We start from the raw sequence: 26867 nt of genomic DNA on the forward strand, positions 1-26867 counted from the left end.
ATGGAGATGCAGAGGAAGGGTCAAGGCAGGGGAGGATGGTAGGTAGGTGTGTTAACTTTGTATTTAAACTGCTGGAATATATATTCACTTTTATAAGTGTTTTTTAAAAGTTTCACAGTAAGAAGAAAAGACCAAAACGAGTTGGACTAGAACATGATTTGGCTTCTAAGGAAGATTTTGTTTGAACAACGGGGTTGCTTGATAAGTTCTTTGGACCACTGGTAATCTATCAGTGAGTCATTTTATAAGTCAGCTGTATCTGTGCCATCAGCGGGCAGGCCTATTTTAACCCTGGTTAGGCTTCCTGTTCTATTTGCACACAGTCATGTATGTTCAGTAAGACAACTCAGTTTTAACATTAACAACATACAAGCATGGAAATGCATTGTGGACAAAGTATATGCATGAAAGGTTAAGTGACAAAAACTAAAAAATAATTGGTGATTTTGGATATCTGCTTTTACCCCTCCCGTCTCCCACTCCAAGAGGCCAATAAGCATATTCTAGTGCTAAGAGCCATGTATAGAGCTGTGGATGACCAACGCTGCCATTGTTTAAAAAATGGTGACAAGTTTATGGTATAGACACTAATGCTACCTGATGAAAAAGTATAAAAACCTAGAACACTGACAGATTTTGATGCTGCAGATTAAAAAGAAATTAATTTAATCCTTAATGATCAGTTCTACTGCTATCGTACTGCAAGGCAAACTTTGTGAAGTTTCAAGAGAACTAAAGTTAGCATTGCTGTATTCTCCAACCCAGTTGCTTTTTATTTATTTTTTTCTAATATTTACTGGAAATTCTCTACTTTATTTCAATCCCCTGGCTCCACCCCAGCCAAAGCCATGTTTTGTTTAATGTTTAATACGCCTGTATTATTGGACGATAAAGGTCCCACATCCCCAGTGGCCAGAGAGCCCCATGTCCATGAATTCTGACCTACTTGTAAAAATGACTGAACACACTTTTTAGATGAATAATTAAGAGACACATTTTCTTCCTCTGCTGACTGCCATTTTAATAGAAAAAGAATATAAACTTTTACATTATAAAATATATTTCATTTTTTCCCATAGAAACTTAAAAAACACTAACTATAAAATAAATGGATGCTTAAAAGCAAATTTCACATAGTACTGCACCAGTGAGGGAAAATGTGTATTTGGGCACAAATACCCACTAGATTCTGGGCACAAAACATCAGTGAGCACAGAGAGTAACTCCGGTGAATGATAATCTGACTGCTACATGATCTTTTGGTCTCTCTGTCCCACCTCACTTATGATTCAGAGGTTGATCTTCGGATCAGGTCCCCAAAATAAGCAGTGATTGTCTTCAACCTATTATTAAGAAAGTTTTGTTCTATTTCCACTTGCCCTCCAGGCCCAGCCAAGGATGCCACCTGAAAATGGAACAGAAGAAAGTCATACGCACATAAGCATGATTTCAAAATAAACCTTCCATTCAGATACTTTATCAAGACAATACCACTCAGGCTTTTAAGACTTTCAAATAATGAGGCATCTCAAATGTTCACTGTCACTTTCCAGGTGAGTATTAGTGAAGTGTTTGGTGGCAGAAATACTTGTTGTTTCAGATACTTTGGCATTATGGGTAGGACCACAGTGCTATGTTATTGTATAAGACCTAATCTCTCCAAAGCCAGAAGTTACAGAACTTAGAGGAACAGAAAACCAACATATTCTTCCCGAATATCAGGTTATTTTTTAAGATAGAACACATCAGAGAGCGAGACAGACCTGTCCATCTCTCACGGGAGCTCCAGCTTCTATGACCTGACTCTCGCTTCCTGGGTGGGCTCTATGCTGTTCTCCCAGCTTGAATCACCTCCTCCACCTGCTGCTCTTGCATGTGTGTATTTTTAAGTCTCCCCTCCCCACTTATTGTGATTAAATATACTGCTCTTTTTGAAGTCTACTCGTATGTCTACTCGTATACGGTGACTGGCCCTGTTATTGAGAAGCTAAAAGTACCACCAACTCTCCATCTCTGAAGAGTTCACCTCAAAAGGATGCTTCACAAGAGCAATGCTTTACTACCCTAAGTCCTTACACAAAGTTTCATTTTAGTCCAGCATCTTTTGTCTAACCTCTCAGGTCTATTACTAGCAAATACACTCCCTTCTAACCATCACCAGAGACCAGTTTGTTGAGGGTGGCAGGGGGGTGAAGGGAAAGGGGGACAGAGTGGAAGCCTGGGAGTCAGAGACCTGGAGACAGGGAGTGGGGGAGAGAGGGCTCCCGGAGTCCCAGGGACTGCAGTCCTGTCCTTGTAACCGGCAACACTGCAGCTGTGTGTTCTGCACAGAGAGGTGCCGTTTGGAGACAGGGAGTTGGGGAGAGAGGGCTCCCGGAGTACCAGGGACTGGTTTGGAGGTGAGACATCTAATCTCAGTGGTATTACACGTGCTCCACCAGCTTCCAGCGGGAAGTAAGATTTACTGTGTATCATCAATGAGCATGTATTCTACAGTAATTCAACTTCTCCTCAGAAAAACGTCACAGATAAAGAAATAGGGAAGAAGCAAAGGTCATTCCATGGTACACGCTGAAAGAAAAAAAAGAGGTTGTCCCACTAGGAAAGTAACAATGTTGATATCAACCTCTTCCACAGAGATGCAAAGAGATGGCTGTGTTTTTATCAAAACGGATAGATGACAGCAGAAGCCAAACAGTATCTGTTATAATGAGAAGATGCATGTATACATCCCACTATTGACTAAAAAGGCATAAAGTAATTAAAGTAAAACTAGAAGTGAAAAATAGTGAAGTCATCTCAGAGCAGCAATTATTAGGAAGAAAGAAGTGTTTCGTTTTCTATTTTGATATCTTTGTGCCTAGGCAGTGTATTAAAAAGTAGAGACATCACTTTGCTGACAAAAGTCTGCAGTGTCAAACATACGATTTTTTCAGTAGTCATGTATGGATGTGCGAGCTGGACAATAAAAAAGACTGAGCACCAAAGAACTGATGCCTTTGAACTATGGTGTTGGAGAAGACTCTTGAGAGTCCCCTGGACTGTAAGGAGATCCAACCGGTCAATCCTAAAGGAAATCAACCCTGAATATTCATTGGAAGGATTGATGCTAAAGCTGAAGCTTCAATACTTTGGCCACCTGTTGCAAAGAGCCAACTCATTAGAAAAGACCCTGATGCTGGGAAAGACTGAAGGCAGGAGGAGAAGGGGACAACAGAGGATGAAATGGTTTGATAGCATTGCGGACGCAATGGACGTGAGTTCGAGCAAATTCTGGGAGATGGTGAAGGCCAGGGAAGCCTGGCGTGCTGCAGTCCATGGGGTCACAAATAGCTGGACAGGACCGAGCGACTAAACAACAGCAATCTTTGTGCCGGTCTGATTTTTCACAAGAAAGGGCAAATGAAGAATTTTGTCTTTAACCAATGAAAGGCGTATCGACTAGTGTATTTAAAATATAATTACTTCACAGTAATTTATCTATGAATTAAGATATAACTTAAGCACAGTATTTCTCCCATTCCTTTAAATAATGATTTACATAAAAAAAGTTGAGACTGGCAAAGCAGAAGTCTTCTCTGGGTGTGGGGTGGGGATTAAGAGGAAGAGGAAGGAAAGGAGAGACGCGGTGGGTAAAGAGAAGCGGCACTGAGCTGAAACAGCAGCAAAAAATCTGCCAGAACAGGGAGAGCAGAGCACCCAGAGGCAAGCGGCAACATCTCAGTTCTACCCGTAACTTGCTCATCAATGCAGAAAGACATTAAGATGAGGTTTGGCTTCCTAAATCTAAAAAGGAGGAATATTACCAATCTCCCTGAAAAGAGCACCCTGTAATTCATACACAGAATTACATTAAAATGAATCTGAGAAGGTAGGGTTTCCTGCACTTGGGGGTTTTGGGTAGAAAAAGGAATGACGATGTCTTACATGGGAGTTTTTGAGGTCTATGACAGATTATTTTATTCAACAACTACTGAGTAAATGGCTTAAGGGTTTTTCTTCCAGGCAGTGGAGTGCACCAAAACCAAAACAAAACCAAAGGAAGCATTCGTGAATCTCTCATTCTAGCCAGGAGACTCAGACGATGGACAACTAAAGCAAGTATCGAAAACACCCACCTAGTGTTTAGAAAGAAATTTAAAACAAAATTAGTATGTTACTTTAAGTGTTCTATTTAAAAATTTCTAACCTTAGCCTTTTTGTGCTTTTAAAAGATATTTTCACAAGTACATACATTTTCAAGGTTAGAATTCTGGAGTTGAAATTATAACTATGTAACTAAAAATTATGTAGTTCAAGGCAATAAATAATATTTTGCTTCAAGCAAACTTATTGCCATCAATTTACAGCTGTCTTTATTTTTCACTAGTAGGTTTAACTGACAAAATGTCATCTGGTTCCTTCCCCTTTTTTAAGTTTAATAAATTGAGAGGGGTGGGGTAAGGAGCAGGAGAAGAAGAGGAAGAAGGAGGAGAGAGGGGAAGAGAAGGAAAGAAGTAAATAGATAAAAATCAGCAGTTCCCAATTACAGGCTATATTTTTGGTATTGGACCAAAATATACTACGATTACCGAAAGAAACGCCAGTCTGTTTGGACAGGAAGTACAACTAAGGACTGGACTCTCATGAACTCGACTTCATGTCAAGCATGCCACTCTGCTCTTTCTAAACCTTGCCGTACCATCTCTTCTCTCATTTAAAAAATCCTACATGTGGTCTACCTGTGGCTGATTCATGTGGATGGATGGCAGAAACCAATACAACAATGTCAAGCAAGCATTTTCCAATTAAAAATAAATTCAAAACGGAAGTTATTAAAATATATCAAACAGATTAAAATTGGGAGAAAAAATCCTATATGTGGATAGATTTTCATTTTAAAAAGAAAAGTTGATTTCCCATAGTAATTTGATCCAAATTCAATACCAGTATAATGCATTTGAAATTTCAAGTTTTTTTTTTACTTTTATTATTCTCTAGTATCATTACTCCCTCTAGCGGTAGAATATGTGAATGAGCTAGCTAGCAACTGCAATTCTGGCAGGTGTGTGAAATAAATCAAAATCCAAGAAAAAAAGTTCACTTTGACCTTGGGCAAGTGTTCACTTAGCTAGAAAAAATGTACTCACTCAAACTTTCGTGATAGTGAATTTCCTATTGTCATTCAAGTACCCCAATATCCCATCTAATGTTTAACAGAAGGATCATTTAGCCTCCTGTGAGACTAGTTATGATGTACAATTATTTTTTCTTAAAAAATTTTTTTTAACTTTTCTTGATGTGTAATATTTACATGCGAGAAAAACAGAATTATGGAATAGGCTCAGCCTTATCTTGGAATCTAGAACTGAGTCACATGAATAGCAGATGTTAGGTTTAATATTCAATTTGATATAAAAATACATAAAGCCAGGAGAGAGTGCTTTTTCTTTCTCCTGTCATAGCACACACTACCTGAGAGACCTGATGTTTAGACACAAAGTCTCACCAGTAGATGACAAGCACCAAGATCTAAGATTATCCCCTTAAAACTCAGAGGAAGAGCTGACTTGTTCATTCTGTTTCCTCTTCTTTTAACCCAGAGAATCTCACTTCTGGCTGCACATGACAATCACTTGGGCTGTTTTAAAAATTCATGTGTGGGCCTCATCCTAGAAAATAAACTGGAGAGAATCTTCCCCAGTAGACTTGAGGATCAGTAGTTTAAAAAAGCTACTCAGTGACAACTGTACAAAGAAGAAAACAGGAGAACATCTTCAAGACATTGAATTTAGCAATCATTTCTGGAGATGACATCAAAAGCACAGGCAACAAACAAAAAAATGAGCTAAGCTGAACTTCATCAAAATTAAAACATTTTGTGCATTAGAAGGCGCTACTGAGAGAGTAAAGAGGGACTTCCCTGGGGAGCCAGTCCCTAGGACCCTGCACCCTCACTGCAGGGAGCTCAGGTTCAGTCCCTGGTCAGGGAACAAAGATCCCCCAGGCTGTGTGGTGTGGCCAGAACAATAAGAGTAACAAAAAACACTTCTGAGGCAACCCATGGGATGAGAGAAAAAACTGGGAAAGCATACATCCAATAAAGGGTTAATACCCAGAAGACACGCACATGAAAAGCACATGAAAAGACGCTCGGCATCACTTAGGAAAGCACAAGCTAAAAGCACAGTGAGGTACCGTTCCATACCCACTAGGATAGTTATTACCAAACAGAGTAACAAATGTTACTGAGACTGTGGGCAAGTCGGAACTCTTGTGACTACTGTTGGGAATGTAAAATCATTCTGCTGCTGTGGAGAACACTCCAAACCTAAAAATAGAATCACCATGTGATCCAGCTGTTCCATTTGTGGATATATAACCAAGAAAGCTGAAAGAAAGGACTTGACCAGACGTGTGTACACCCGCGTTCATAGTGGCATTATCCACAGCAGTCAAAAGGTGGAAACAACCCTGAATGTCCGCAGATGGGTAACGGGACGAACAAAACGTGTGTGCATACAACAGAATGTCATTCAGCCTTAAAAATAAAGGAAGATTCTGACACACGCTACAACACGGATGAACCTTAAGGACATTATACTAAGTGAAAATAGCCAGACACAGGACAAATATCGTATGGCTCCACTTACTGAGGTACATATGAGCAGTCAGATTTACAGACACAGGGTAGAAGGTGGGCGCTGGGGGCAGTGGTGGACGGGATGTGGAGTTGCTTTGTGATGGGTACAGAGCTGCAGTGTCAGAAAACAGAAAAGTCCTGAGGCATATGGTGCTGACGGCTGTCCCACAACACGAATGTATTTAACGCTCCTGGACCGTATGCTTCAGAGTGATTTAGGGTGAATTTTGTCATGAATGTGCTACCACAATTAAAAAAAAAAAAAAAAGAAGCTATTCAGGTGATTTAATTTGCAGCCAGATCTGAAACCCAGCATTCCAAAGATTAAGCAGATGAAGCAAAGATGGGAAAGTGTAACAAACAAACACAAGAACATGTTCAGTACGTAAGTGTTACCGGTTAGTAGAGGAGAAGAGAAAAATCTGCAATCTGGAATGTGTGTTTATAAACTAGATTCTGTCATTTTACAGTTTTGGGGGGGCGGGGATGGCGTTTGCACCTCATGGCTTGTGGGATCTTAGTTCCCTGATCAGGGACGGAACCTGTGCCCTCTGCAGTGGCAGCAGTCTTAGCCACTGGACCACTAGGAAGTCCCCGTTTTACAAATATTAAAGATGTCCATTTTCCCTTCTGGGGAAATCATGACATCTTTACCTATTGTTCTTCTTCCAAATCTTAGTAATGTTTACATTCTTTCCACAATAACTTTATGGCAGGATCTTCTGAGTACACAGACACAAGAATTTTTGAACATTTATGGGCTGGAGGGACTGTGAAAACTGGTTTACTTATTTCATTTATTCTTCAAAAAATACATTAGATGGGATAGAAAAAATTTATATATGTGAGGAATGAAGAACAGATAGAAGTAATCTCCCAGAAGGGAAAAGGAGACAAAACACCAGAAAATACAGTTATAGGACATTAACTTTCATGTAATAGATGTCCTGATAAAGGGAAAAAGATGGTGAGAACATAGCTGAATAAATAATGGAGATAATTTCAGAATTAAATATGATGAACAAAGCTCAGTGAGAGTCAGCTCTCAGAGTACCAAATGGGAGAGAAAGGAAAAACCAACACCCAGCAATGCTGGAGTAAAACTTAAAGATGAAAGACCAAAGATTCTCAACAGCATACTTAGCACAAAGCAGATATGTGATGAAAGTGAAAGTCGCTAATTCAGCTCTTTGCGACCTCATGGACTATACAGTTCATGGAATGCTCTAGGACAGAATACTGGAGTGATAGGTGCTTACAAAACACATTAACGAAAGCATGAAACCAAGACATCCTCAGATCGCTGTGAAGCAGTTATTATTCTCGGGAAAAAACCAACATGTTTAAAATAAATGTTTGTGATATGAACAGAACAGGGACATGTGAATGTCAGTCAAGTGCCCTACACCTCAAGACCACAGAAAAAACTGGTGGTCACATTAAGGTTTCATCTGTCTGTGTATCCATCAAGGCTGTCATTTTCAGGAATACCTAACACCTATTCTCAAGGCAGGCTTCAGTAAAGGTATCTCGGCTATGTCAGGTGTGCAGGACTGGAACACAACACATTCATCCTTTCAGGACATGGAATGAAAAGCTCTGAGTGTTCTGTTTATGGTCATGTATGCCGGGAGCCAAGGAGATGGACAGGATGAAATGGGCATGGGTAGACTTAACTGCTGAGACTTCTAGTTTTCTAATAATAGAAAAAAAAAAGCCAGGCATTGCTCATAAATATGCTCTCAAGTAAAGAAATACCCTGTACCTTTTTCTGTCCAGTCTCTGTAACAGTCACGCCAGAGGTTCATAGAAGATCTTTAGTAATGGCTTACCTGGTCGATATCAGCATTTCTTGGAAGAAAGAAAACGATATTATTAGTGATCTTCTGGGAAAGTCTGAAAATTTCAAAGGTAGACAGTAGTTAAGGAAAAGTAACAAAAACAGCGGTTGATTTCCGATCAGAGATATGTTCTTCAACTGTTATATTATAACCCAAGTGTATTCTGATGTGGAACAGCGCTGTATGTGTGTGTTAGTTGCTCAGTCATGTCCAGCTCTGAGACCCCATTGACTCTAGCCCTCCAGGTTCCTCTATCCATGGAATTTTCCAGGCAAGAAAACTGGCGTGGGTTGCTCTTCCCTTCTCCAGGGGTCCTTCCAGACCCAGGTATTGAACGGGGGTCTCCTGCATTACAGGCAGATTCTTTACCACTGAGCCACCTAAGAAGCCCAACAGTACCTCTAATGGGACCTAAAGGAGAACAAAGGTCTGTCTTGTCAAAGTTACGGTTTTCCCAGTGGTCATGTATGGATGTGAGAGTTGGACTGCAAAGAAAGTTGAACACCGAAGAATTGATGCTTTTGAACTGTGGTGCTGGAGAAGGCTCTTGAGAGTCCCCTGGACTGCAAGGAGATCCAACCAGTCCATCCTAAAGGAAATCAGTCCTGAGTGTTCATTGGAAGGAATGATGATGAAGCTGAAACTCCAATACTTTGGTCACCTGATGTGATGAACTGACTCATTAAAAAAAGACCCTGATGCTGGGAAAGATTAAAGGCAGGAAGAGAAGGGGACAACAGAGGATGAGATGGTTGGAGGGCATCACCGACTCAATGGAGATGAGTTTGAGTAAACTCCGGGAATTGGTGATGGACAGGGAGGCCTGGCGTGCTGCAGACCATGGGGTTACAAAGAGTCAGACACGACTGGGTGACTGAACTGACTGAGCTGTCTCTAACAGGTCAGGGATTAGAAGTTTAATCTATGTATTGGATTATCCTAGGGTAGCAACTGAGAGCTAGAAACACATACTTTCTTTCTGCTATTTCCTAGTTTTTGTGAAAACCGGATGAATGGGAAAGCACAATAACCACATCTTTCTAGTAAAGAATAAAGACATGTAATTCTGTCTACTGTATTTTTTCTAAATTTTAATTAGCTATTTAAAACAATTCCAGTTAAGAGCCATAAATGACTCCTCTGGGGAATTGAGATAAAAGGAAAAATAACACATGCTGCTGCTGCATCGCTTCAGTCATGTCCGACTCTGTGCAACCCCACAGACGGCAGCCCAACAGGCTCCCCCGTCCCTGGGATTCTCCAGGCGAGAACACTGGAGTGGGTTGCCATTTCCTTCTCCAAGGCATGAAAGTGAAAAGTGAAAGTGAAGTCGCTCAGTCGTGCCCGACTCTTCTCGACCCCATAGACTGCAGGCTCTTCCGTCCATGGGATTTTCCAGGCAAGAGTACTGGAGTGGGGTGCCATTGCCTTCTGGAACACGTTAGTCTTCCTGAAATAAGGGGTTTGCTCCAGTAACCTGGAGAAGTAACAGGCAGAACTTGGAGACACAGACAACTTAGGTTAGTGTGAGCTGAACAGAAGTCAGGGGACAGTCACCCAGAGCCCAGGAACAGGTCCTGAGGAAACCCCTGATTTCTAGACAGTAATTCCAAACAATTAATGCCCTTTAGTTCTTGTTTTCTAATGGGACAACTGGAGAGTAACCAATGGAAATATAACCTCATATTTGCCATAACTTTTGGAGATCAATCACCAGTTAATTTTTATGCAAAACAAACTGGAATCTATCAAGTGCTATTAGCTAACATCTCTCCTGTTCACTAATTTCTCTCTCTCTCTCACACACACACACACACACACACACACACACACACACACACGTTTCCTCTCCACAGCACTGTTTGAGTGAACTCTAGGACTTCCAAAGGATATCCATCAGGAGACATCATGGTGCTGATGTCGAAGATCTCGGCAGTGGCGTAGTCCGGTCCTCCCCAAGGCGGGCTGAGAAACACGACGTCGGCCTTTAGACTAGAAGCCAGCTGCAGGAAATCTCCACAGATGAACTCGATCTTGTCCACTACACCATAAATTTCTGCATTATTGCGAGCAAGATCGATCTTAACGGGATCAATATCGATGGCAATCACTAAAAATAGGACAAGAAAGAGGAGTTCAATGATACTGATTGTCAGTTGTATGGATGACTGCATCTTCTGAGCAGTCTTTATTTTCTGTGCGTTTAAGTCCCTTTTAAAAAGAGTTTTTAAAGGGAGATTTGGCCACATAAATGAGAGAATTTAATTTAAAAATTTCACCTAACCTAGGAAGATTCACTTCCTAGAGAATGGCAACCCACTCCAGTATTCTTGCCTAGAGAATCCCATGGATGGAGGATCCTGGTGGGCTACAGTCCACGGGGTCGCAAAGAGTCGGACATGACTGAGCGACTTCACTTTCACTTTCAGGAAGATCCACTTGTGCTGTATCAAGAAAATGAGACCAAGGATGTGGCCTGCAGAGCTGTCTCACTTAGGCCGCTGGGCCAAGGCAACCAGTGAGGTGGCTACCCAGCAACCCAAGCCTGGTCTGTGGTCAGAGCTGTACGGTAGACACTTGGGAAGGTGATGGCTGCACAGACAGCTTAGAAATGCTAAGATTTCAGAGAAGGCCAATTTCCTCAAGATGAGGCAATGTCCAAAAGTAGACCGATTTGACAATGTCTACAGAAAGGCAAATAAAACGTTTTGACAAACCTATGTAGCTAACTTATGAAGAAGAGTTGCAAAAACACCTGCTGGTGATGTTTAATGAGACATTTTAGGTAGAGGGAACAGACGTCATGTTTTTACCGCATGGGCTCTCATTTAATTTACTTCAATTGCATAATTAGCAACGCAAACATAAGTTAATTCCGACTTACTCATGTCTTCCAGTAAATTACTCATGTGCACCTGTGTGTGCAACAGGATGTTAGTGGCAATATTTTATGTCTGCGAGGGCGGAGTGCAATCCTGATGCATACACCATGGTTGACAAGGAAACAGCTGTATTACAGAAAATGTTGGTTTCAAGGTTTGTTAATGCTTTGGGGAAATAATGCACTAAGTACATCACTGGAACAATGAATACAGGCACCAACCTTATGTTGCAAAATCATCCATCCACAACACTATTCTTCTAAATAACATTCATATTTATAAAAGGGACAAGGTCCTTTTTAGCTGCTTAATCTGCTGAATTGATAGCATGGAGACAGATGCAGAGATACACTATCAACAGCTAAAATTCAACAGAAAAAAAGTGACTTTCAACACCAACTGTATTTGGCTAATCGCCCTGTTTTCACCTGTGCTCTCTTGGAAGCCATTTTTGTTTTCAGGCCTAACAGAGTGTGAGCAACTCAATCCGGCAGGTGAATGAAGAAGTGCTGATAGGTGCTGGAGGATACCGCGGGGAATTGCAATGTCCAGGAATGGCGGCCATTGGCCACCTTGTCCAGTCTCATAAAGCCTCCCCCTCAACCCATCTCTGGAAACAGCACATATACCACCTACCTGACACAGTTCCTGGCAGATACATAATAACAGGTTTTCTTTTCTGGGATTCCAAAGTCAAACAACCATGAGGACAGTCTAATATTTAAAAGGTTCTTAGTGTCTTAGGATGTCAAAGCTGAAAGGTATCACAGGGTTCTCTCAATTTAATCTCTCCTTTCCATTAAGATTAAAGGTAGTCTAAAATCATACAGCAGGTGAGGGCAAAGCTGGACCCCACCTCCCCTGCTGCACCATCTACGCTTCTCTTCTTCCAGAGAACAGTCTCTCCCATTTTAATAGTTTTACTTTTATATCATGTTATAATCTTGCCGCTACTGGGCTGGGTCTGTGTGATCTTGGGCAAATTACTGCATGTTTTATTTCTCAGTTTATTTGTTAAATACAGAAAGTATAAAAGATACATATCACAAGACTATTGACTAAATACACTGATACATATTAAACACAACAGTACACAAAGTGTAGTCTTAATATATGTTAACTATTATTGTTAAATATTTGGCATTAAATTATCAATGATTATATCTCAGTAAAGATAGGGCTGAAGGAAAATGAAGCATCTGATGAATAAACTGAAATTAATTAATGAGTAAACCACTGATGACCAATTACCTCTCTTCCCTGTTAGGGCAAACTGAATGGTATTTCCTCCAACTCCACAGAAGGCGTCCACAACGGTGCCACTCTCCAAGGACTGGCTGACTCTGCCCGCGATATGCTCGGCGATCTTCTCGGGAGTAACTGAAAACCAGCCCTCTGCAAAGGGAAAGGCTTCTGTTAAGACATTCAGTGTCAAGAAGCCAAGCCAGACACAGACACAGCAAACATTGATGTATACTACTGAATAAATACCCAAAAAACAACTCAGTTTCTCTTTTCAAAAAATCATTTATTATCCAGTTTGAAAGAAAGGTCTACACATTTTGTTATAAATGGAGCAGTACTATCCCCAGTCCCAATTTCCGCATAAACAACCAACCACCTCTATTCTTGCCTGATTCTTTTACAAAACGCCTCCAATAACTGAAAGCAATACTGATTTTTCTGTCTGTAGTAACAACTGACTGCCTATCGTGGAAAATAGAAAGGTAGCTGTTCTAGCTGATCAACTCCCCAAACTTCACTGAGGCTCCCAATTAATTCATTCCTAGAGGGGAAGTAATGAACCAGATTTGTACCAGACACTTAGCAAAATCTGCAGAAAGCAAGGATGTGACAACACGACTGTAGGGTTGTCTTCATCTTCAGTAATGAAGTCCTGTGTCCACTCCACAGGAAAAGGACACTGCCCTCCTCCTTCTTGTCCAACAGAAGGAATTTATATTTTTCAGAATATTTCTCTGAACAAAATGATGTACCAATTTTCCTATTCCCTCCCCCTCCTTTTTTAAACCAAAACTTTAAATGGCTCCTCACTGGTAGAAGAATAAACTCATAAACTCCTATTATAGAATTATCAGCTTTTATCCAGTCTTATTTCCCCAACAAACTCTATATATGCTCCCTGATATACAACTTTTACAAATAGTTTTAAGAGGTTCAGGGAACCCTGGAAACTCCACCACAGATCAGTACCTCCTGATTTTGACAGTTAATAAATATTAATAATAAATAATATATAATAAATAAACAGCAGAAATATTTAAGTAGCCCCAACACGAAAATAAGCATCAGTTTGTGCAACTGAGTGTAAGCTAGCTGTTTAAGGTCATGGTAGGAAAGCTGGAGAAAGAATTCAAACTTTCCAGTGTTAACTGATTAACTTACAGCTTTCTGCACATCAGATGTTCTGTTTAATCATCTATCTATTGTGCTAAAAATACAGAATAAACCTGAGTCTGAGTTTAAAAAACACGTTTATATCCAAATTGAGAGACACTGTGGAAGATGACTGGCAGCTATTCTCTAGAAAATGTCAAAGTCATGAAAGGCAAAAAGGTTGAGGAACTGTCCCAGATTAAAGGAAAAGAAACATGAAAATAAATGTAATACGATCCTACACTGGAAGGAAAAAAATGCTGCAAAGGACATGATTAGGATAATTGATGAAAGGAGAGCACTACTTTGTTGATTATAACATGGTAACAATGTTAAATTTCTAACCTTATCACTGTTACATCATTTTCTTAGAAAATACACACCAAAGTATTAAGGGGTAGGAGTACCTGGATCAGAAAACACACACACACAGAATGACAAAGCAAATGTGGCAAAACGGTAGAAAGAGCTCAATCTGAGTAGAAGGGATATGAAAGTTTCTTACAATTCTTGTAATTTTTCTATAAATCTGAAATTATTTCAAAACTAAGTTAAAAAGTACACATCCACGTTACCTCTGTCTAATTTAATCCCATCATCGAAACGGGAGAAGAGCCTGTACCTCTGAGCCCAGTACTTCACAAGCTCAGGCACGGCAGCGATGTCAGGGGGCAGATTCAGCCCCTTTTTGTTCTTCTTTTTCTTTTTCTTCTTTTTCTGACTTTCAGCTAGAACAAAAGAACAGAACCAATACAGATGGTGACTACAGAAAGAGGAAATCACAGGTGAAGTTATCTAAAGTGTGGTTACATCAAATAACTAGAGTTTGGGGCTGCGCTCCAGAACACGCAGCCTACAGAGCAGCGTGGTGGCAGACGCCAGTCTAATGGCATCGATGAAAGTGCTCAAATAGCTCCCTATGTGAGTTAACTTTTTATTTTACTGTGCTTGTGCAGCCAAGGGGGCTCTGAGTCTGGAGGTGTAGATGATCGTAAACGGTAACGAGGGAAAGGCACACTGAGAACAATGACCTTCCGCCCGTGACAGTGTGAGCACATTCTCACCTTCAGCCTCTTCCTGGCGAGGGTCCGAAGCAGCCTGCGGCACGCAGGCCTCCGTATCTGTCCCGGCGGCTTCTGGGCTGGCCCCGTCATGCTTCTCTGCTCCCACTGCCCCGGCTGGACACACAGCAGGACGCTGTCCAGGTTCTGCCTCACTCGTTTCCACCGGCTCGTCCCCCTTCTCAACAGACACTTCTGGTTCCTCGGAGCCACTGCTTGTGCAAGTCTCGCGCACGTTGTTATGAGAAACCGACTCTGGCGATGCTTCTTCATCCACTGGTTCCTTAACCCATTTTAGAAATTTTTCTACCTGAAATGTTAAGATGTTACAAGCATGAATTAATTCTCTGTTACAAAGAACATGTCTACCTGCTTTACCATTTTTGACCTGACAAGCTGCGTCACAGTATTAGCTCAGATATGTACACTACATCATACAAGTTAAGTAATTCCAACCTAAATGTTACCTGGATATACCATGACCTCACTTAAACACAACACGATGACCTTCCTGCATGCAATCAACACTAAGAGGATAAAGGTCTCTGTTCCAGTAACTTTCCATTAGGTCTTCTAACAATATAACCATAATATACATTACCATTACAAATGCACTCACCTATTGTTGAGCCATAACTTTTAGTTTTTCCAACTATACAGAATTTTCTGCAATGGCCCAGGCTATCTGATCTATGTTAAATGGTACTCAGCATCAGAGAAGAATTCTACAAAGATTTAGTGTCAATCCGTCTAAAGAAAATGTGAGCTGCCTTCTAATGAAGCAGCAGAGTCAGTAAAGTGATTCCTAAGAAACAGGTTTCTTCTTTGAAATGCAAACAAGGCTCAAGGTCAGATGATGCACAATTCCATGCAATTTTCTAACATGAATATTCTTCATAACAGATCTTCCTGATCTTCCTAAGAGTCAGAAGATGAGAATAAGAGTGACAGAGAGGCAATGGGCAGAGACCACAACCCAGAACCTTCCTTTGGGGGCACCAATCGGATACTAAGGGCACAACGGCCACACTGATTTTACTTTCTCAGCCCACACAGCAGTTATGTTTTAGCTCTTCAGCTATGGACAATTGTACGGGACTACCACATCCAACACAGTTTAGGAAGACCTGTTAGACTGATTAAACTGGTACTAGGAAATTTGTTCCAGATATAGCCAGGGCCACTCACATAGTAAAATAACACCACAAACCAAGCAATCTGAAATACAGTAAAAATAAAACCAGCGATAAATCTGTAGGATGTTTTAGAAGGATGGTGAAGTTAAGGAAAGATAATGTACGCTAAGGGTAAAACAAGTCATCATGGGGCTTGAGACCTTGCTTCATTGCTCTACAGAGCTGCCCCAGAGGTGGCAGACGCAAAACTGCTCACTGGATGGAGCTCTTTTTCTGTAACAGAGAAGGATCACTCAAGAAACGGAGCAAAGGCAACTCTAATTACTTTTGTTTCCTAGGTACTCAGAAGGCTGGTACAGCAAAATCCGAGAGAGGGGACATGCGTGCTCCAGTTAACACTGTGAGTCACTAAATTAGCCGTGGGGCTCATGACAGCAGGGTGAACTTGTCTGTGCGAAGTTAAGATTGATCACCTCTGCTGCTGCTGCTGCTGCTGCTAAGTCGCTTCAGTCGTGTCCGACTCTGTCGACCCCATGGACTACAGCCTACCAGGCTATTCCGTCCATGGGATTCTCCAGGCAAGAACACTGGAGTGGGTCGCCATTTCCTTCTCCAGTGGATTAAAGTGGAAAGTGAAAGTGAAGTCGCTCAGTCGTGTCTGACTCTTATCTACCAGTCGTGTCTACCAGGCTCCTCCATCCATGGGATTTTCCAGGCAACAGTACTGGAGTGGGGTGCCACTGCCTTCTCCCCAGTCACCTCTAGGTGACCTCAAAATTAAGGCTTACAGTAGCTGCTGTCAGAAATCAGGCCTCCAAGATGGTACTTAGCCTGGAACAGATGAGACGTCACTGCACACATCAGACAACATCCCCTATTTACTGTTCCACATGTTACTACTTTGTAGATTTCAAACATCCCCATCAGACCACCCCCAAATTACCTATTCTGCAAATTTCATTCACACAATAAAAGCCTTGAGGAAGCAAATGGAACAGAATTTTTGGTGCCCTGACCACCAGAAGAAGCAGGGTTCTCATTCACAAACAACAAATAAGCAGCCAGGGTCACAAACTCAGACTAGGTTTGTAAATATGGAGCAAATGTTACACACACCTTACTCAAAGTTCTGCTTTTCTTAAAACCAGTTTTCTCTGACTCTTCAGTGAAGAAGATGTGCTTGTTTTTCATATTGATTTGTCGTCTCATGTCCAAGGACTTTGACTTCCGCTTCATGTTCTTCTGCAGATACCTGACCCGCCGGTGACTGAAGTTTGAAATTCCTCCATATCTGTGACCAAACCAAAGGGAGTGGACTCAGACATGAGGGTCTATGGATTTCTTTATACGAAAAGAGAAGAAACTAACAATTTTCACTATTTCCTATTAGCAGTCGATACTTTCATTTCATTTTTTTAAATTATGGAAATTACAAAATAAAGTTAAACATGCAGAGGACTGCAGAGGACTTTTTAAGGTCTAGCTTGTAGATTAATTCTCAAGGAAATGTGCAACACCAATGGTGGGAATAATATCAACACATCTTACCTAAAACAGAAAGGAGAAATTATATTGTAAAATGCAACAAAGTAACAGCAGGAAAACTATAATCCCAATGTTTGTTGGGGAAAATACAATTTTTTTCACAGTAAGGTGATGCCAAAGCTCTTCTAACCCTGTTCTGGATATGTTCAAATTATCTTGAAAGTGGCCACTAGATTCTTAAACCAATCTGAACTCACCTAACAAGTAAACCCCCATTACTAAAGTAACTAGAGAACATCTGCTGATCTAACCATGTGAATTTTTCCAGTCCTAGAAGACAAATGTCAGTTGTGAAGCCTTCACTGACTCTCTGAAGCCTCACTAACTGCCTCTCCTACAGACTATTGGGGACCTATAGTATAACATACAATTCAGCACTTAAACTCTGACGAGTTTGGCTTTAAATGTCAAGTGTATCTTCTACCCATACTATAAACTTAATAAAAAGTATATCTTACCCTTCTCTTTTACTGAAATTGTGTGCTCCAAATAGAAGAACAGTTAAGTTAAATTCCAGGTAACAGAATAAATCTCTGAATATATATCAGCAAGAGCTACCTAAGTGATTTCTCAATGAAATTACATGTGGCTAGAAATAAATTCTGCCAGGAATTTTAAAATGTGGCAGTTATCAGGAAAACCCTTTATATTATTAACTTCTATAAACTCTAGCCTTAAATGATTATATGGCTTGGAGTACAAGGAGATGATTACAATTTTGTAGACTAAAAACACTGGATTTTAGTTATTAACACTGAGTTAATAATGTGAATATATCAACTGCACAGTGTTAGCTGTACAATTCTTACTAATAAGAGAGGTTAGTGCTTTGACTGTAACACGTCAAATGCCATGAAATATGTAACCAGCATTCCCTATCTGAGTATCAAGAGAGCTTGAGGACTGCTAAGTGGTTTAAGATTTCTAGAAGACAACAGCATTGATGGAGCATTACTTTTGCCCTGAGCCGTGCTTGAATCCTAGAAGAGAACCATCGTTGTCAAAGTCTGAGTCCGGGTTTTCATCGAGGTCCAGCTCATGACTAAACAAACAAAGCAAACAGTGATAAGCCATTAACTACAGAGTCCACTAGTTCAGGCAAATATTAAAAGTCAACCCATGCAAACTTTCCCATCACAACAGTCAACCACAGTTCACAAACCCAAAAAGACAGGAAGAAGTGCAGTTCAATCAGGATTTACCAAATGAGATCAATTACCTAGCAGTGTTTGGGACACAGTAACAAGCATTCAAATCTTAAGTCAAGTAATTATCTCTATTCCTGAACATGGTACAAATAAAGATTTCTCCATTTTCTTTCGGAAAAACATCAGTTCACCTGTAGCCTTAACTAATCTCCTAGGTGATATCTCTAGAGGTTTTCCTTAAAAGCAAACAAGGAAATACAGAAGAAAAAATAATGTTAAGAAGGTTCTGATATAAGTGATATTAAGTAACTCAGCGTCGTTGTTTAGTCACTAAGTCATGGCCCACTCTTTTCGACCACATGGACTATTGCCTAGTAGGCTCCTCTGTCCATGGCATGTCCCAGCAAGTCGGTTGCCATTGCCTTTTCCAGGGATCTTCTGGACCCAGGAATGGAACCCATTCTCCTGTGTTGCAGGCGGCTTCTTTAGCACTGAGCCACCATCACCACCTTTTGTGGAAATCTTCTAGTGACCTCTACTACGTGGGTGACAGTAACAAATGAAAATGATGAGAAATAACTCTTGAAAATTAAGTTAAGCTCACTGTATGTGTATGTAGAACCTACGAGGTCCCAAGAATGTAAGTACACACAATAGTCTCTGCCTATAAAGACCAGTAGAAACTGAGGAGTTAGCAAGAACATGTGCTGTTCGGAAACAGCAGGTAGACGTGTGCTCTCCTGCAGTAAGCTCTCGAGTTCTAAAGAGTGCTGGTGTGTGCTGGAGAGAAAGGTGGTGAGTGACTCGCCTCCTCTTGAGTTTGCTTCGCTTCTCTTCAGGCGGATCGTCTCCACTCTCGTCCCCATCAGTCCCACTGCGGTGGTGTCCATCTCTGACTGTGTTTGCTTCTGAGGACTCCTGTGAATCTAAAGAGGTGGAGATATCACAGTGAGTTTCTGTCCCTGGTTTGACAACTCTTCTGTCATTTCCAAAGGCAATCAACATCTTCCAGGGCCTTTCCTGCAAAGAACTGCATGGCAGACCACATCTATTTATTCTGTGTATCCACATACAGAATCCTCAGCTAGGTCTATGAAAGTCTGAAAGTTCCCATGATCTAACTACTTGAAATGTCAACTCTAAGAAATTCCATGGTGGTCCAGAGGTTAAGATTTGGTGCTTTCATGCCTTCACTGTTCTGGCCTGGGTTTGATCCCTGGTTGGGGAACTAAGATCCCTCAAGCCAGGGGGTAGGCAAAGTGAAAAAAAAAAAAGTGAACTATGAAACTACTTTTCCTCATGGCTGTCCAAATCTATACAAATTAATCCACAAAGCTACCTCTGTGACATCTGTTAGCTGTCACACTTTGATGAAATCCTAATCTAAGTAACTCTATAGATGGCATGGTCACATTTAATTAAAAACAACTTCTCTTTCTTAAGAGGCTGCTGCTGCTAAGTCGCTTCAGTCGTGTCCGACTCTGAGCGACCCCATAGACGGCAGCCCACCAGGCTCTGCTGTCCCTGGGATTCTCCAGGCAAGAACACTGGAGTGGGTTGCCATTTCCTTCTCCAATGCATGGAAGTGAAAAGTGAAAGTGAAGTCACTCAGTCGTGTCCGACTCTTAGCGACCCCATGGACTGCAGCCTACCAGGCTCCTCCATCCATGGGATTTTCCAGGCAAGAGTACTGGAGTGGGGTGCCATTGCCTTCTCCGTCTTAAGAGGCAAATATATCTAATGGTCTCTAATAGAGCTCTTAATAACGGAAATTAAAAAAAGCAAGCACCAAAAAATCTTGGCCAGTCTTACCCTGAGCTGGCTGGTCTGTGCTTCTGCTCCCAGACGAGCTGCTTTCTGTGTTTCCTCCATGACTCGGTTCACTGTGGCCAGAAGCAGGGCATTCTCTTCTGCTGGGAACTTCACTCAAACACTGACGTCCATCACAACTTAGGGAGGGATCTAGTTGTCTCTGTTCTACTTTCTCTGAATTCAGGCTTATGTTACTAATTCCATTGAGAATTTCACTGTGATCTTTATCACTTGAACTAGAGCTTTCGCTGCCAACAGATAAAGATGGAGAAAAAAGTTCATCTGCTTTCATGTGATTTTCATCTTTCTTGTCAACTTCTATTTCAGACCCACCAGGGTCTGTATCCTGGCTTTGTGAGGCATCAAAAGTCCAGCCCTGAGCTTCCCAGTACTGAAACTGTTCCAGATAGTACCAATATATCTGACTATAGTGCTGCTCCCACTCCTCCTTTGTGTCTGGAACATTCCATGGTTCTGGACACAGGGTCTGATCTGCATGTTTCTCTTGCCAGCTTTGCCACAGCAGTCCTCCACCGTATTCATTCCAGTACTTTCCCCACATCTCTGTAATTTCCGGCTTTGGACCTACTGTGTTTTCAACGGGAAAACTTTCAGCCTCAATGCCTTTTTGGCTTTGAAGTTTGTACTTTCTAGTGTTCTCATTCTCAGATGAAGAAGGATCGTCCGAAGCCGAAACGTCATCTTCTTCACGTTGTCTCCAAGATTCTCTCTTAATCTCATCTAAGTACTTCTTTTGATGTTTTTTCTTTTTCTTTTTCATTATTTTAACTTTGTTTCTAGTATTCATAGATTCCTACAAAGAGAAATAACTTGAATATAAACTGCACTTCAGAAACTATAACAATAGGTAGAATCTAAATCTATCTTGACATTAAACAAAATACCCTTAACCTCCTAACCTGGGTTTTAATGACACAAACAAGTGAATGGTACTATCTACGTTTCTAAAAAGAGGAATCCTCATGCACGAGACATATCACAACCAGAACCATAAGTTCTAGTTATCTTATAAATACGTACATACATTTAAAAACAGGTGTATGCGTGTGTGCTAAGTCGCTTTAGTCTTGTCCGACTCTGCGACCGTATGGACTGTAGCCCACCAGGCTCCTCTGTCCATGGGATTCTCCAGGCAAGAATACTGGAGTGGGTTGCCATGCCCTTCTCCAGGGGATCTTCCCAACCCAGGGATCAAATCAGTGTCTCTTATGTCTCCCGCATTGGCAGGCTGATTCCTTACCACTAGCGCCACCTGGGAAGCGTCCTAATTCAAGAAAGCATTAGATTTGGGGTAAAAAAAATTCCATGTGATATTTTATGAAGAAAATTAAGAAACACACAATTAAAGTAAACTAATAATCACCTCAAAATTCTTATGTGCGGACATCCTACCGAATTGAAGGGGCAATCCCATACTCCTCATGAGTTCAGCCTCGGAATCCAGTTCACTCTCATCTGGGTCTGGGCATCTGTTGTCATGAGGCTCTGCAGGGCCCTGGGAGTGGCCACCTTCCTCCTCTTCCGTGGCTTGTTTGCCTACACACAGTGGTTGTTATGTTAGCTTAGCTTCAGAGAAGATTTAAATGCAAGTTTTATCATCCTCATTTTAATGAAAAAGAACTTGAGATCCAGAATTACTACATGACTTGCTCAAAGTAAAGGTGTGCAAATGTGACAATTTTTAAGGGGAAGAAAAATAAAAGGAAGAAAAAAGGAATTGATGGGACTGTGGACTACTGAGGAAACAGCCTCCTAGAGCCAGGAGACAGCTTCTAGTCTGGCTTCGCCTGCTGCTGTCCACCCAGCTGCCCACTCAGCTCACCGCACAGAGTGCCTCCTCCTGCTCAGCACTGTGCTGAGACTGAGGATGTGTGAGGGAACACAGCAGGGAGGCCCTGGGGAAAACAGCCCCATTTCCACATTTCCATCTGCAGCACCGCTGCACTAGAGCAGTGGGTTTAACATGATGACTTGGGGAGTTATTTTAGGAGTTGGTAATAAGAGAAGTGAGAGGCAGGTCTTTAGGCCCTTCACGGGTACTTCAATCTCAACTGGCATTTACAGCCTGGGACTCTGTGGGAAAGTTCATTTAATGAAAGGTTTCACTATTAAAAAGGTCTGAAATCCACTGAACTGGAAGATCCTTTCAAGCTCCCTGATTAGAGAAAACCTGTTTTATTACAACAAAACGAGTTTTACTTTATCCTATTACAGTTATCCAAAAGTAGATCATAGCACTAATTGGACAAAAGCCACTCAAATGCTCTATTTAGAAAATGTGAGACAAACACTCTATATGAGCATACTCAATTAAGGCCGAGCTGCACCGCAGCTAAATAATCTTAGGCAACAGAATGGAAATCTTACACTGCACAGATGAAGCCTGAAAAAAAGAGATCCTATGGGCAGAAATTCTACTAAAAGCCAAAGGGGGAAAGATACCGATTTAGGTATTAAAGGAGACTCCACTCGCCAGCCCACATAATGAACTCATGGAGGCTCAGGAGCGCAAACAGGGAAGATGGATTAGCTACATATGCCGTAAGCTCCCTCGGGCTATGCATATTCCCTCAAGTTCAGTGGGACCCTAGGGTCTAGAGGAATCTTACTTGTATAGTCTCACACTGAAACACAACCAAACATTCTACCAGGTGGTAAGTGACGATGCAATGATGGCTCCGTCACGTGAGAGCTGGGGAATTTCTCAGGTCACATGACACGCCACCTGTGCTGGTTTTACCTACACCTTGGGCTGCAGTCTTCCCTCTGTGTCTGGAGGAACATAAAGATCCACGTGGAAGGGACAAATGGGGTCCTGACAGGCAAGTCTGACAGAGACCCAGGTGGTTTTCGGGTGAGGCTCAAAGTATAGATGAGATTCTACTTGTCATGTGGGAGAGTTAATACAGATGGTAGCCACCTTACTTCAGGCCAGACTGTGGATGTTCACTTGGAGTTGACCCTGAACCATTTACCTATAAAACTGCTGAAGGACTGAAACAAGGAGGCCGTAAGAGTGAAGTGGCTCCAATGCCTGGGGAGCCTAACCCAGCAAACCAAAACCCAAGCCAGAGCACTGGGATCCGAGAACATGAAACTTAAGCACACCATGCATGAGCAGCCAAGTAAGCTTTCCCAAATAAGGCAACGACTTAAACTACGACCAGTCAAATAACCTCCCTGCTTCGCTTCCGCACCTTCTCTACACAGTATTACGGCTAATTTCAGTAAAAAAGGGGCCATATGGCTTTACACCATATTACCTGCACTGTTGTCATCTTTAACGCAGTAGCCCTTCAGTCCCAAATTGTACAATTTCCGATCTCTGTGAAGCAAAGCAAAGAGTCAATACTGACAAAATTAAACTAGAGAAAAAACAAGGTTAAGGCAGCACAGATTAATAACAAGGGTAAAAAACAGAAAAGCTCTCTGCTAACACATTATTCTTATCTGTAATACAGAGGTGATAATACATAGCTACAGGGTTCTAACAAGGATTGACTGTACATGTAAAACACTTGGTATACTCCTATACAAGGCACACTATAATGATAACTACTAATTATTAAAGTTAAGTGGCAGCTCTGGATATTGGGGGAAGAATCTGATCCTCCTTGTGATATACAAACAGGGAAAGATTCTATAAATTTGCAGTAAGAAGTCAGCATAAATGTCAGAATATTTATCTTACAGATTTACAAACCCATGTGCAGACACTACTCCATCTGCAAATAGGACTAGTAGACAAGACAGTCATGGTCTGAGCTGGTTTTGGAGACTAACATAAAATGAAGTTCTTACTAAACTGAAACATAAATCAAGATTAAACAATTTGGTCTCAGTGAGTTCTAAAAACAGTGACTAGATAAAACTTTTCTTTACGTATCTTTACAATTTTTTCTTTACTGAGAGAGGAATTTCATAACCAAAATAAACCTAGCAGAACACTTAAAATAAAGGGGGGCGGATTTTATTATTATCTTTCTACCAGGAAATCAAGCTGTAGTACATTCCCCTGTATCTGCCACGACAAGGCCATCTGCAAGAAGAGCTAATACAACTTTTCTAATGGAGTAACAATAAATCCAACAAAACAAAACTCTTGTACACTTGATGTATTTCATATTCCCTGTTTATTTATTTTTTGGTACTTCATGAGATATAATGTAGATGGTGATTTAGAAGGACAGTGAATGGGGAAGGGATGAAATGCAATTAGCAATATGCCCTCTGACCCCCAACAACTTGGGGCCCCAGTGGGTGGGAGGGCAGCCACAAAAGGGCCAGAGTGGTGTGCCTGCCAAGACCCAACGATATGGAACTCCGTGCTGCCCACAGTGGCAGCCTGCCTGCCTGCCTTCTGGAGCCTGGGGCAGCCTAGTAGGCTGTGCCAGGTACAGAGGATGGAGCAGAAGACCCTTGTCCGTGGCTAAGGAGCAAGGGAGACAGGTGTCCAAGGTTGTCACCAGTCTACCCCAAAGCTACAGATGATCTGAGGCAGAAAGACTGCCAGCTCTCACATTTCTATGGAAATTCTTTTTCCCACTTAGGGCAACTTTCAAACATCTCTAAGAGCGCTCATCACCAGGGAAGGTGCATTTCTGATGCTGAGTATTCGAAGAATTTCCTGTTACACCTAAGAGATCTCTATAGAGCAATCTTTGAGTTTGCTAAGTGTAACTCAGTTCACAAAAGAGTGATTTGGGACGTGTTATCTGGACCTGGTGGGCTTCCCTGGTGACCCAGCTGGTAAACAATCTGCCTGCCATGCAGGAGAGGCAAGGCTGATCCCTGGGTCGGGAAGATCCCCTGGAGAAGGTAATGGCAACCCACTCCAGTATTCTTGCCTGGAGAATTCCATGGACAGAGGAGCATGGCGGGCTATAGTCCATAGGATCACAATGGGAGACGACTGAGCGAGTAAGCACATACACACATACAGCTGGACCTGGGACATGATAAAGACCAAGTGAACGGTAACTGCTGAACTGAATTGTAAGGCTGGAGACCAGACCTGCGGTGGAGGGACGCCAGGAAGACACTGCCCTCTAAGAGGCCTGGCCAAGCAGCTCATCATCATACCTTGAATACAACGACCATCACAATCGTTTCTAAGTCGGCTTTTTCTCACAGCACCAGACACATGGGTGGTCAAAATACAGGCGAGTAAATGACTCTTGGAAATCTCTGAAGTGGAAGTAGCCATTTCTCTACTGTAAAGGGATCATGCATTCATGAAAGCAGTCAAAAGGATAGGGAATCCTTTCTGAAACGGCTGAAAGGGGAGCATAGAGATGTTTTGACTTGCCCACTGCCCACACAGCTCATTTGCCACAGAGCTGGGATGTGAAACCAGATATTCTGTCTCTAAGGACAGTGCTCTTAAATTCTGGCTTGAGCATGTGTTGTGGGGAAAAATGCCCAGGGGAAATGACTTTGTTTTGCTTTGTATGAAATCCTAGAGATCACCACTAGACAACATCACATGGGTGTAATACCAGAAAGTATATTTCACTTTCTTCAGTTTCCAGAGAAAGTGTTAGTCGCTCAGGTGTGTCTGACTCTTTGCGACCTCATAGACTGTAGCCCGCCAGACTCCTCCGCCCATGGGATTCTCCAGGCAAGAATACTGGAGTGGGTTGCCATTTCCTTCTCCAGGGGATATTCCAGACCAAGGGATTGAGCCCGGGTTACCTGCATTGTAGGCGGATCCTTTACCATCTGAGCCATCAGGGAAGCCTAACATTTTTTTTTTCCCCTAACATTTTTTTTTAAAAAGATGTTAACCAAAAGTCAGTCATCTTCAAACCTTCACCGTGTGACGTCACATCCCTGATCAATTTCATTCGCATTTCACTCCCCTTGCTTGTAACCGTCCTCTCAGGTGGCGAGTGTAAAATAACACCCACCGGGCACCACGTTTTCCCCTAACAGCCCACAGTGCAGATTTCCTCCTTTACTTCAGGGCCGCAGGCGACCACCCCCTGACGCCCGAGGACGTTTTCCCCTTTTTCGTAAGCATCACGGTACCCGAGGGTTGGACGCGCTGGCCGCGGTTCTAGGGCTCCATCACCACGGGTATGCAGTCCCCACAGGTCGGGGACCACGGGGAGCGGCCCGTGTCCGACTTACTCCACAAACGCCCGCGAGCAGAGGCAGAGGATGCGCGAGCCCTCCCGCAGGTCTTCGAGGAAGAGACACATCTCCGCCACAGGCCTCCACTTCTCGCAGTACATCACAGCGCCTCAGAGGAGGCGGCCACGCTGCAAACGACGCGGGCCGGCCACCGCGTCGCGGTTCGGCTGCCCGGGGCCGAGGGGCGGACGGAGGAAGAACCCCTTGCTGTAGGGCACGAACCGGCCCGGGACGGCTCAAGCTGGTCGCAAGCGAGTAGCTGCCGCC

General features: G+C 42.2%; 1 protein-coding gene across 3 annotated transcripts; it reads right to left on the reverse strand.

The window, feature by feature from the left end:
* Nucleotides 1–1000: 1000 nt before the first annotated feature.
* On the reverse strand, nucleotides 1001–26863 carry TGS1 (trimethylguanosine synthase 1). 3 transcript variants are annotated; one of them, XM_025265392.3, is made up of 13 exons: nucleotides 26598–26863; nucleotides 23729–23790; nucleotides 21829–22001; nucleotides 20445–21258; nucleotides 19441–19558; nucleotides 18440–18526; nucleotides 17056–17230; nucleotides 14807–15113; nucleotides 14318–14470; nucleotides 12597–12740; nucleotides 10357–10573; nucleotides 8455–8533; nucleotides 1001–1405 (listed from the first exon to the last, which is right to left on the reverse strand). In XM_025265392.3, the coding sequence occupies exons 1-13, from the start codon at nucleotides 26699–26701 to the stop codon at nucleotides 1283–1285; spliced, it is 2556 nt and encodes an 851-aa protein (XP_025121177.3). In that variant the 5' UTR covers nucleotides 26702–26863; the 3' UTR covers nucleotides 1001–1282. The 3 variants fall into 3 exon arrangements, with proteins under 3 accessions (XP_025121177.3, XP_025121178.3, XP_044784693.2); XM_025265393.3 differs by having other exon boundaries at nucleotides 26496–26634; XM_044928758.2 differs by lacking the exon at nucleotides 26598–26863 and adding an exon at nucleotides 26375–26450.
* Between the last annotated feature and the right edge of the window lie 4 nt (nucleotides 26864–26867).

This window comes from Bubalus bubalis, chromosome 15, assembly GCF_019923935.1.
Source record: "Bubalus bubalis isolate 160015118507 breed Murrah chromosome 15, NDDB_SH_1, whole genome shotgun sequence".
NCBI classification, from domain to species: Eukaryota; Metazoa; Chordata; class Mammalia; order Artiodactyla; family Bovidae; genus Bubalus; species Bubalus bubalis.

What these genes read in the sequence shown, in the direction of transcription:
- TGS1 (XM_025265392.3), bottom strand. Translation starts at nt 26,701, where the DNA reads ATGTACTGCGAGAAGTGGAGGCCTGTGGCGGAGATGTGTCTCTTCCTC. An exon ending in TGCTCGCGGGCGTTTGTGGA is followed by an intron (nt 23,791 to 26,597) that starts GTAAGTCGGACA and finishes TTTGCTTCACAG; the next exon opens with AGATCGGAAATTGTACAATT. An exon ending in CCGCACATAAGAATTTTGAG is followed by an intron (nt 21,259 to 21,828) that starts GTGATTATTAGT and finishes TTCTCTTTGTAG; the next exon opens with GAATCTATGAATACTAGAAA.